The sequence below is a fragment of the Scophthalmus maximus genome, chromosome 5 (assembly GCF_022379125.1).
Source record: "Scophthalmus maximus strain ysfricsl-2021 chromosome 5, ASM2237912v1, whole genome shotgun sequence".
NCBI lineage: Eukaryota > Metazoa > Chordata > Actinopteri > Pleuronectiformes > Scophthalmidae > Scophthalmus > Scophthalmus maximus.
Genome location: NC_061519.1, coordinates 14,592,501 through 14,605,000, shown reverse-complemented (window position 1 = coordinate 14,605,000; position 12,500 = coordinate 14,592,501). Strand labels below are relative to the sequence as shown.

The window sequence follows — 12,500 nt, the reverse complement described above, 5'->3', positions numbered from 1 at the left end:
GACATCACTTGAAGGAGCTGTAAAATGTGTCTGTGTCAGTTGAGCCGGACACTAAACAGACTTCACCGCTGCCCACTCAATAGCATAAAAGTTTGTGTAATGTCCGATGGAGCCCATGTGTGAACAGAGCCGGTAATTGTTTGAATTCACATTGAGGGAGTGGGTGTGCCGATGACGTTCCTATCCTGCATCCTGCATCCTGCACGTCCCTCTCCTGGACCAAACAGAATATTTCCACCCTGCGAGGGAGCTTTTCACAGGGACAATCTCTGGTTGGGTTCTTCACGTGTGAAAGGGCAACTACAGATAATGTCCGTACCCGATTCTTCCGGGCAGCCACTGTCTGCCTTTATGGAGTACATCTGCCGTCAGAGCTGGTGATATTCAGCAGGAATACAAGGGTGGCAATCTACTTAAGAAGATGTCTGAAAATCTAAAAAATAATGAGCTGCGATTGGATTAGATTGGATAATTAGTGTAAAATAAGATGTTCAGTAATTTACTAAAGCCGGCCTTCGCACAATTTTTCCCCCCCCACAGAGATGAGATCAAACAAGGATCTTCATTGATTACTGTCTCACATGGTGATTTTATCTGAGGCAAAAAAAATGAAAGGAGAAAATGAAGGGAAAATCCTACAGGTTTGAGAAAAACAACCATTTTTGAGCAGAGTTTTGAATAATAACAAGGGAGAAAAGATCGAAAGGAGAAAGCCACAAAGGGAAGTGAGAGGTCACGTCGTCGCTGATTCGAGCGGAAGGACCTCTCGTTCTCACTAACAGAGAGCGGTAACAGCTCCGCCTCCCCAACACGACAGCACGTCCTGTTGGTGTGCATGTTTGTGCACATAAGCTCTTTTACCTCCGCAGCATCTGCCGTGCAGCCCAGGGTTATTCTTAAGAAGTTAATGACAGAAAAGGGGAGAGGAAGCCAGACTGGGAAAAGAAAAGAAAAAAAAAGAAAAAGGATGGGAAGCATGCGCTGATGAAAACATGCTGTTGCGACAGCAGAGAGCGAAGTTAAGAGGTGGTGAGAGAAAGAGTCTTTGGAGAAGCCGAGGAACACTAATAGAGTGTTGTGTGTGCATGTGTGTCTGTGTTTGTGCCTGCTTGTTTGGATTTCAAAGAAGATGTGAGAAAATTTAATCAAAAACAGCAAAGACTGAAAGAAGAGGGATTGGTGAGGTTTTTCTTTTTCTTTTTTTTTTAAAAAGTTTGAATAAAAACATCAAATGCTTGGTTTTGAACCACAGAACGACAAAAATGGGAAATGGAGAAATGAAAAAACAATGAGAAACAAAGGCACAATAACAGACCCCCTCGGTTGCCAAATGGTACTCATGGTTAATTTGGTGGAGGCAGAAATCAGCTAATGCAGTCGTATCCCTGTGGGTGGTGTTGCTCTGTTTGCTTGATAATAGCACTAATAAGGATTTGGCAGCCAAAAGATTTCTTATAGGCAAATCAGTCCAAATCAGGCCAGTGTGTGTGTGTGCATATATTCAATGATGACGATGGCGACTGTGTGTAATGTCATTAGACAGATTTGTGTGTGATGCTCGGATGCTGGTGATTTCAATTAATGCAGCTCGGCGATAAGATGCAGCCAAATACAGCTTGAATGCCTGGAAAGTGTCGTAACGAACGGGGCAGTAATAGCAGCTAGTTGCCGCAGGTGCAGAACTGTTTCACACGGGCGTTATGCAAATCAGCAGATGTTGCAGTGGAATTGATCAAAAGTCCCACAAACATAAGACTGAACTCTTTTAGGGATGCCGTTTCACAGTTTATAGCACATTCAAATACATTTATTGGATACACACACACACACACACACACACACACACACACACATGCATGATCTAATCAAGTTGTGTCAGTGTAGTAATGTCATTAGGGAAATTGGTTTCACACTGATCTACTTGCTGATCTACATGTGCAAATATAAAGATACACGTCTCTCAATGATACGGATGACCTGCACCTCTGCTTCGTCTTCGCACCCCCGTTTCATCCTCGCGCGTTTGACCTTCTCACCAGGTTGTCAAAAATTCGGCTACATTACATCAATTACTGCAGCCCATCACCTCCAGACCCCACCGCTTCTCCCCCACTTTCTCCTTTCCCTTTCCTTTCCCTTCCCCTTCCCTTCCTTTCCTTTCATTACCACTCTCTTTAATGAGCGGCAGCGAAATGAAATGTTTCCAAACAGGGTGTTAATGAAACATAGACAGATTTATTAGTCATAACTCCTCAGCTAATCATTTCCCTTCCTAATAATTAGCCCGGGCTGAGTAAATCTTTTTACACTGTGGTCAGAAAGTGCTGAGCCAGTGCCAGACACGGCCAAGATGGAGAAAGAGAGGGGGGGGGGGGTGGACAGAAGAAGAAATCTTACTCACTTGTGTTCCTGAACAGTCTGTTACATCAACCTTATTTTATTTTTTTCATGCCGTTTTGACTCTTAATTAATTATCCTCAATCAGCTTTCATGAACATCATAGTTTAATAGCACCCGAGCAGTGAATGCATTGTGTTTGCCGGGCTGGAGAACCAGGCTTAATTTTGCTGTGAAATAATGAGTGAATTTAATCCATTGATTTCACTCCCTGTAATTATTTTTTATTTAATAGCTTGATATTAAATGGAATCGCCATTATCATGAGTAATGATGAGAGCAGATACCCACTGCGTGGTGTGTGTGCGTGTGTGAGAGTGAGTGTGTGTGTGTGTGTGAGTGTGAGTGTGGGAGTGTGTGTGTGTGTGTGAGTGTGGGAGTGTGTGTGTGTGTGTGTGTGTGTGTGAGTGTGGGAGTGTGGGGTAGATGTGTCATTTCACAGTGTCATGCCAAAGGGGTGACTAATGATTTACTGATTTCATTTTTCTAGTCATTCTGATTAGCAGTGGGGAAAATAATGCGGGGGAAACGGGAAATGAAAGAGGAGAGGCGGAGGAATAAAGGAAAAAGGAAAAGAAAGGAAAAGGCAACATAGCATGTTTCTGTATGGATGCTCCCCTCTGACTCTTCCTTGTCTCGCAGTGTATCAATTTCTACTGCCGTCTTCCAGCCAGCGGCCGCTCTCTTATCCTATAAAAAGCAGCCACTCATGTAAAGCAAACTGGGCGACGCCACCAGCTCCGTCAGAACTACACACACTTTATTAGCTCTCTCCCTGCTCAGGTCAGCATGAGTCCAAGGTTATTCACTTACATGAAGATAAACCGTGTCTCCTGTTGTCTCTGCCTCTTTGTCACCTACACACCATCGTCCACCGCACAACTTTGTTTGCCTTAGGTCGCCCCCCTTCTGTCCCGCTTCGTTTCAAGGTTATCTCACCGTCCACATTTACCCCACTGTCTCTTCTCTTCAGCTTCTCTCTGCCATTAGTGCATAATCACGCTTTTTTTCAATCTGTCCTGCCTAAATTTCCTTTTGTTGGATCTCCTCTTTTGTCTCCCTGCTTTCCTTTCTCTACTCTTTCCTCTTTTCCTTTTCTATCTTGCGTCTTTGCCGTCCCTTCACTTTCTCTTCCTTTCCCCACTCCGGCTCAGGCCCGGGACTCCGGTGGCTCACCTGACATTCTGATGAGATAAGCCTCGGGCTGTTAACAGCTTTAACGACTCAATGTCTGACAGGGGTCGTTCTCGTAATTACACCCTACACTGTCAAGCTGTAGAGTTCCGCGGCAAACTAAAATAACTGAAGAAACACTGTTTTTAATTATCAGATGAAGCACAAATCAGCTCTGCTCAGTGCAGTCAATGTTGTCTCCCTCTCCTTAGCCCAGAGTCAGACTGAAGGGGAACTCGAAGCAGCAATCTAGCCCGAGGCTAATAGACCAATAAATGAAGACTTGGCATAACACTGGCAGTATCAGGAGAAGTGGGAGGCCTGCTTAGTCACACATTGTGTAAAAACTTTGAGAAGATTACACAATCACGATGATTCACTGAGTGTTGTCATGCAGGACACGGGCCACCTGCATTTGGACTAAACCGGCTTAAACAATGTCTGCAGTGAAATGCAGGGTGGGGCCCTCGAGGCTCAGTGTAGAGTACACAGAAGAAATAAAGACAGATAGAGGATAAAGATGGGTGGGAGATATACAGAGGTCAGAGGACAACATCCCCATCCCGATGGTCTTAGCGTAGACTAGAAACTGTATGAAAACGGACGTAGTCACCACATCCGGAAAATGCAGCCAATGCGGAAGTGCCTGAAGCCTGTATTATCTGGAATGACCAGAGGGGGGCGACTCCATTGGTCGCAAAAAGAAGTCAGCCTCTATAGAAGTCTATTAGAAAATGACTCTACTTCTCTCTTGATTTATAACGTAAGTTATCAGTTTCCTGAGGAGTTAATGGTCTCAATCTCTAGTTTCAAGTCTTCTTCAATAAATGCTCATTTAGTAAATGATGGTCTCATTTAGATTGACATGGAAGATAAAGCCTCGTATGCATTGGGGCGTGGATACAGCGTGATTGACAGCCAGTACTGTCCATCGGTGCCTGGTTGAAGGTGAAGGTGGGCGTGCAGTGGACGCGCCCTCAGTCAGACCCGCACACCACTCCTGTGTCTGGTTCCAAAAGAAAGACAAGATGGCGCCGGTCAAAATGCTAAAGACAGTCTGAAGTTCAGCATTCACCCCATTGAGTTGATCCGTGTGCTCTGGTTTCCTGCCAGTGTCAGGTGGAGTGAATATTCCAAATTGTCTGTTTGACTGAATTGTATAAGTGTATACAATTCAGTGTATCGATCCACCTCCAGTTCGCTTTGTGATGGACTGCCGACCTGTCCGAGGTGTTTCCTTGGTTTCAGGGTAATGCACACTGGGAATGGATCCAGTCGGTTACCTTGAGCAGGGATGAGGTGGGTGAATGAATGAGTGTGGCGTCAGGGTTTTCAGAGTAAACGAGTGGGTGTAATTGTTGCTGCTTTCACACCGACTGCCCTCGTCCTCTTCAATTTACTGACTCCGCTCTTTGTCTATCAATTCTCTTATCCTCTCTCTTACTCTCCTTCAGGCTGAGCTGCGTGCTGGTAGTGTTGTATTCCGCTGTCCTGAATCTTCCATCCACGGAGACAATATTCAACATTTCCGTCCCTCTTTGTTTCCCCTTTCCCGCTTTACTCGCTCCTTTTCTATTTAGAACTCTCTCTTCTCATACGGTCTCTTCTTTATCTTCAACGGCCTCACCCCACTGTTCTGTCCGCATCCTGTATGTTAACCATCGAGTTTCCATCCCTACTCCCCTTCTCTCCCGCCTCTCCCCCTCCATCTGATTGCCTGTTAGTTGGTATGCAGGCTTGGACCCCCATTGTGCGTTCTTGCCTGTCAGCACTCTCTTTTTCCATCTCCCTCTCCCTCTCCCTCTCCCGCACTCAGTTTCTTTATTTCTCTCTCCAGCTCCTATAGTGTCCACTCCTTCTATCAAAAAAAGAAAGGGCAGAGACAAAGAGGGGAAGACGGGGCCTGTTGGGGGACGGATGAATGGATGGAAACAGGAGGAAGAAAAAGAGGATTTGAGGGTTCATTGATAAGGGGATGTTTTCACTTAAAGGAAGAATTAATAAAGAATATAACGCCCCCCGAGATAAAGGGCAGCATGGGAGAGTAAGGGGGGGGGGGGCTATGGCGATAATAATATATGTATGGAGTTCTGTGAAGGTGGAGGCTTGCTAGCAGAATGACAAATGGGTCTCGAGTGACAGAGCATTATATTAAAAAGTAAATTGATATGCAAATGTGGAGTGTGTGGCTTTGGAGGACAGGGATAGCCTGTTGTCCTCAGTGAGGTGGAACAGAGAGAACAGTGTGAGGCCGGGTGTGATACTGATACCGCACTCCATTAACGTGTTTTTGTGTGATTGTTGCAGGTGTGTGTACTTTCAATCTGCATGAATGCACGTGTCTGTTTGTGTCTGTGTGTGTGTGTGTGTGTGTGTGTTTGTGGGGTGGGGGGGTGTCGCGGTGTGTGTTCACTGTGTGGACCAGCAGTGCTATAGTGCAGCTGCTAAATGGAACAATGGTTTCCCCCCACGCAGTGACAGACAGTGCTGCCGACTTCACACTGAAGTACAGCAAACTCTGTCCCAGCTCAAGAACGTTTTGGTTGTTCACACCGTGAAGTAAATATGCGCCGTGGCATCCAGAGCAAGGAGCAGACAGACAGCCGCTCGCCAAGGCTACGTGCTACAGAAGCATGTTCTCTGCAAACAGCCACAACCTTGTCTCCAGCAAAAGGCATTTATCAATTTACCATGTCAAACAAAGCACGTTGAAACCACAGGCTGGAGTTTGCACTCTGTGACTCATTTAAAGTAAGCAACTTTGTCCTTTTGAATTAATGGTTTTCTTTGAAAAGGTCGACCCGTCCCGTTTGGTACTTCGAGTCAGGCATTGACTTTTTGAATACTTAAACACTATTGTTGACAAAACACCATCCCACCAAAAGGTAGTTCATAGTTGTTCTGGACTTCAGTCATATCACACACATCTTCCTCACCACAGTTTACGCACTTGTCATAGAATTATAGATTTTAAAATGCTCCAGGTCCATTTTTATTTTTATTTTTCTAAGCTCTACTCTCGGTCATGTTGACTTCAAAATTCATTCTTGACCTTCAAACTAGCAGCTGACGTAACCACGATCTTTTCATTAACCTTAAAAATCATTGTACGTTGCCTTAACACAAGCATAAAAACATAAATCACATTTTAGATGCACAAAGATTCAGTCTGAGGTTTGCTTTGGCATTGTTTTTTCTTTAAATCAATTTGTTCAACATAACTTTTCCTAAGAAACATACAGTACTGTAAATGTAATTTTAATTTACACCTTGGGGGCCCTGAAGAGATCCTTGTAGGATGGGTCAGTTGCATTTAGGGAATTAAGTTTTTTAAATATACATTTCAGACATATACACACACACACACACACACAGCTGTCGCGGGGAAACAAAAGCCACAGCCATGTCAGGTTCTGTACCCTGCTTAAGACTGCAGCGCTAATGATTCATGACACTTCTAACTGGAAAGGAGAAATGAGTTGCTCTGTAATTACTATGGAAATGTGTTCATTTCCCATCAGACACACACACACACACACACTCACATATGTTACCATGCACCCGTGGAGAAACACACACACACACACTTACACGGATACACATCCAGCAGCGATCGGGAGGTGTTTCAAACGGGGGTCTTGATTTTTCGCAGAGGTGCAAATGTGTGAGTGTGTGTGTGTGTGTGTGTGTGTGTGTGTGTGTGTGTGCACCCCCACGGGATTATCACTCTTGGAGCAGAGGTGTGACCCATGTCCCCATTCCCCATATGTTCTAGACACATGCCCCAAAGCATTGTGTGTGTGTGTGTGTGTGTGTGTGTGTGTGTGTCAAGGGGGTTATGATAGTCCCTTGGTGTTCGACTGGCTTCAGCCCAGCTGATAACCAGGTGGGGCCCAGCTCCCCTTTCATAAGAACATTATGCCCCCTCCTCCTTAAGTACCATCAACTAGTCTCTACCCTGTGTGTGTCTGTGTGTGTGTGAGTGTGTGTGTGTGTGTGTGTGTGTGTATTCCCAAAACAGCCTATTGATGTCTGGGCTACACGATGCATTCAGCTGTGTAAAATCAACAGAAGGATTAAACACCAAATTACTAAGATTTACTGAGCCTGGCGAGAGCCCACCTTTCTCCATTTCTGTCGCTATGCGAGTCTCTCATTCTCAGTCATAAGACGTTACTCTGTTCCCAGCCTCAGTATTCTTCTTTTTTTATTATTATTATTATTTTTTGTCGTTATTCATGTGTCCTTCCCCCTTCTTAACCTTTCTTTCAGTCTCGTCTACCGTCCTCTGTAGTGCTTCCCTAAATCAGATTCCCAGTAACCCTTGGCTCTAAGCCCAAATCAATTTGTCTTCATGATGGACTGGCTGGTGCTTTACCTGTACAGCACTCAAGGAGGTTAAGATAAGAAAGGGGAAAGGGAGAGGAGAGGAGGACATAGTATTTATGTCATGTTTAGTACCTCATTATTTAAAACTGCTGTTTCATTTTGTGTTTTTTTTGGTCTAATGTTTTCGAGCCCAATGTAATAGAGCTGTAAATCCAACAGACAGTGTTAGTGGTGGGTGATTGGGGCCGTTAAACACTGTTTAAGACTGAAGCACAACTAAGTGGAGAAGAAAAATACACCAACACAAATATATGACACTCCAGCATCGCACAACAACAACACACACACACACACACACACACACACACACACACACTGGCAGAAGTCACACCTGCTGTGAGGTCTGTAAAACAGAATAAGTGCAACACTTCCTCGCGGCTGGACGACAGGATTGAGCCGATCAATTCGTCAATAATGCATTGCGGCCGTTGAACTGACCCGCGCCGCAGGGTGTGTGCATGTGTGCACAAGGGGGTTGGGAGAGGGCACTAAAGTGTATGTTTGTGACCCATGATAATGTTAAAGGCATTGGTTAACAGCCAGAGGGGCGATTAAAAAACAGGAGAGGAGAGCTTTAATGCATGGGTCTGCCTCTATAGGAACATCTGTGACACACACACACACACACACACTTCCTACGGCACAAAAGTTCAGAGGGAATTGTGGAATTGACAAGTAAAAACAGGGGAAAAAAGGAAATATGTTTTTTTTGTTTTTTCCTCCAGGCTTGTCTTAGATAGAGAAGTGGGGTGTGTAGAGGAAAAAAGGAAATATGTAGTTGTTCATACACACAGCTGTTGGCTGTGCACAGAGTAGTCTGGGACTTTCCTGAAAATATCACACAGTACATTAATAAAGCAAAAAGACATGCAGTGGAGACTATGTGATCCTCCGTAGGAGGATGTTATAAATCTATGTTGGTGTACAGTACGTGTGTGCAGGGAAAAAAATAGGATCACCTTCCAGCTTTGCATTTCTTTTTCAGGCACTGTGGATACATCAAAGCCAAGCAGGACCCCGATGAGGAGAAGATGCAGTTCCAGCATGGCCGAGGTGAATACATGAATACACCAAATGAAAACAGGAGCGCACACACGCGCGCACGCACGCACGCTGTCATTCGTTGTAATCACACAAAGGAAGTTGGACTGAAATCCATCACTGGACTAAGAGACATTATATCACAATGGATACAAATCACAAATGTTGTGCCATCTGTTTTTCAAATTCAGTGATTTTTTAAATGAAAGTTTATGTCTATGCATCCCCCACACACATAACTCTTCTTGCAAACTTCACAACCGCCCGCACTAAATCACTTCAGCGACTGTATTCACGGCTGTGAACAACAGACCTGAGGATGAATATTTCAACAGTTTGAACTTGGTTGAACCCTCCAGGAGAAGAAGCACTCTATGGTGGCAACACCCTGACAATGACTGCTTATTTGTTCCCTACCACCTACAGTACTTTGTGAAACACTCAAAGCTGCATCCTACAGCATCGGGCCACATCGAGTCTCGAAGTCTGTGGCATTCGCAGCCGATTGGACCACATTGTTTCACACGTTCAAGCACCAATGTTTTGCTGGCAGACTGAAGCTCCTTATGGGCTCCTGTTAAAAATTATGAGTCATTTTAACACCACAGCTAACAAAGTAGTTATGTGTTTTATTATGTAATGATTTGTAATGACACTCACGCACAGCACCCACGCTCGAGCTCACATTTCCACACGCAGCCACGCCGCAGAAATGTCTGTGTAGGAATCAGTGTCAGCTCCGGGAGAAAACTAATTCCTTATTCTTCATTAACCTCTTCATATTATTAATTTAAAAGAAAAAGATTAAGAAATACCATATTCAGACCGAAAGATGAATCTGTTACAGTACACTTAGCATTAACCTCCATGTTTCCAATCCTGAAGTTAAGCTTCCGGGCAGCAGGACCTACATCCATCCTCACACCTACGAAGACCCCAACCAGGCTGTCAGAGACTTCGCCAAAGAGATCGATGCTTCCAATATTCGCATAGAGAGAGTCATTGGAGCTGGTGAGTTGGCAGTAAAACAGCAGTGGGCTATATTAATAACTCAAAAGAGCATTAAAGATTTAACTTGTGAATGCAAACGAGTTAAACTTTGGTTCATTGTAAGGGAATTCCTTTCAGTCGTATGTGCATCTACGGACAATCTTCCTTACTTTTGGCAACTGGTCAATAAACATCTAAGTAGCTCATGTAAAATAAATAAAGTGAAGAAAAAATACAGATGCAAATGCTCTGACATTCATCAAACCAAATGTCATATGGTTCCCCTGTGTGTGTGTGTGTGTGTGTGTGTGTGTGTGTAGGAGAGTTTGGGGAGGTTTGCAGCGGCCGCCTGCGTGTGCAGGGGAAGAGGGAGATCTACGTGGCCATCAAGAGCCTTAAGGCGGGATACTCTGACAAACAGAGGAGGGACTTCCTGTCTGAGGCCTCCATCATGGGACAGTTTGACCATCCCAACATCATCAGGCTGGAGGGTGTCGTCACGAGATGTGAGTGGTGAATAAAACCGTACAAAACTACAACATCCTGCATGGCCGCCGGGTGTGTGGATGTGTAATCATGCTCCCCCCCTTCTCTTTTCTCTGGATGTGTTGCTGTAGTAATTGTTTTGTGTGTATGTGGGTATCACACATACGCGTGTGTGAGACACAACAGCGCTGTTGGGGATATGATGTCGGTGGTGATCCCGGATCAGATAAAAGCTCCGTTACCATGGCAACGAACGGATGACGCATGGCGGTGTGTTTGCGAGCGGCGACTGTCCGCCTCTCAAACAGCCACTTGTTTGCTTCACATGATTGTGTTAGTTGGGCAATTAGAGCGAGTGTGTGTGTTCATGTAGGTGAGATAGACACAGGCCTGGTTTTGACAAAGGAGCTGATTTGTTATCGCTGGGTCTCGCTCTCTCAGTCTCTCTCACACTCTCACACACACACACACACACACACACACACACTCCTCTCTCTCTGATGCCCCTATCTCACTCTCCTGTCTCTCCCAGTCTGTGTCCATCTAATCTTCTTGTTCTTCCTTTCTCTACCTCTTGTGCTTGCGCTCTCTCTCGCTCTCTCACTAAACCTCACTAAGCCAGCTAAACACATCCTGTTCACCTTCTCCGCTGGTTTTGATGCAGCATCGCACATCCTCGATCCAAGCCCCACACCTAGAACAACGGAGCTCTTTGCTTTACAGAATTGAACAAAGAAAAACGGAGGAAAGCCTAGCACCTGCTCTCTCCAGACATTCCTGCCTTTGTGACCCCACAGTGGACGGTTACTGTGAGACCAAAATGCAAAGCCTGTTTGTTATTAGTCAGTTGTTATTAGTTATCAGCAGCGAATATACATTTGGAGGGAAAAGATAAAAGCAAAATACCATGCTACACTATAATCGTCATCTTCAACATCAAGTATCAACCCTGATTAAACTTTTTGCTGTGAATAAACAATCCATCCCGTCATCCACTTTTTATTTCCTAAGTGTACTGATGGTATGATGTCGTTCAGCTTCGTTTCTGTTAATCCAACAATGCGTGACAGTGTGCATGTGACGTAAGTCTACATTATACTAGCCTCAAACCTGCTCTTTGTAAAACTATGATGTAAGACGGGATGGTCATGGGCGGTGTGCCAATCAAAAGTAATTAATCTTGTGATGCTTTATTTTGAATCACTCAATACAGGTGTTGTCATCACAGCTGTTAGTTAGTATAAACAGGGATTTATACTGATACAGAGCCTAAAACGCTCGTCTGGAGGGGGATCGTATTAGTTTTCAAAACGCCGCTTTGAAATGAAAACATAGTAGTATTTATGTGAAAAATGTGTTTTCATATCAGCTGGCTTCCCGCTCTCCTCGTATTCACTAACACTGTTCTGTTCCTCCTCTGGTCTCACACCTTGTTATGCAGTACGGACAAGTTAAACGAAGGCAACAGTTGGTACAAAGAAATAAAAATGCAAACATGCAGGTGGGCAATTAACCTCTGCTTCCCTTCTTTCTCTCTATATCTATACCTATCTCTCTCTCTCTCTCTCTCTCTCTCTCACTCTCTCACACACACACACACACACACACACACACACACACACACAAACAGATCTTAAGTCCATCACACACTGGTGCTCAGTGGCACTTAGGCCAACAACAAAAGAGCAAATGCATATGCAAAGGCTTTTATCATGAATATTAATAATTCATAAAGTTAATTGGATGTGTTTTTTAGCCTCATGAATATTCAGCAGCGTGCATATTAACAATGAGACCCCTCTGTGTTTCTTATTCATTGCCCACACTCTTGTCATCCTCTCCCTCTCTCTCCCATTGTCTAAATGATGCTCGATGTTTAATAGCTGCGACCTTTGGTTCTTGGGATTGAGGCAGTTTGCACAAGTGAGCGGCAGCAACAAACAAATGGGTTTGTTTCATTCTGACAGGCGGACATGTCATTGCGGCGCCTCTTTTTCATTTCTAGTGGCACACTCTATTCCGAA

General features: G+C 44.5%; 1 protein-coding gene and 1 long non-coding RNA gene across 5 annotated transcripts in view; one reads left to right on the top strand and one right to left on the bottom strand.

Moving 5' to 3' along the window:
• Positions 1–12,500, bottom strand: part of LOC124850034 — a 115,909-nt gene that overhangs the window by 8,791 nt on the left and 94,618 nt on the right. The window lies entirely within an intron of this gene.
• The window catches only part of epha4b (eph receptor A4b), a 78,146-nt gene that overhangs the window by 49,935 nt on the left and 15,711 nt on the right, over positions 1–12,500 (top strand). For all 3 annotated transcript variants that reach the window (XM_047332198.1, XM_035635867.2, XM_047332197.1), the window contains exons 11-13: positions 8,945–9,012; positions 9,886–10,011; positions 10,311–10,496. In XM_047332198.1, the coding sequence (XP_047188154.1) occupies positions 8,945–9,012; positions 9,886–10,011; positions 10,311–10,496 (380 nt within the window). The remainder of the gene's footprint in view (positions 1–8,944; positions 9,013–9,885; positions 10,012–10,310; positions 10,497–12,500) is intronic.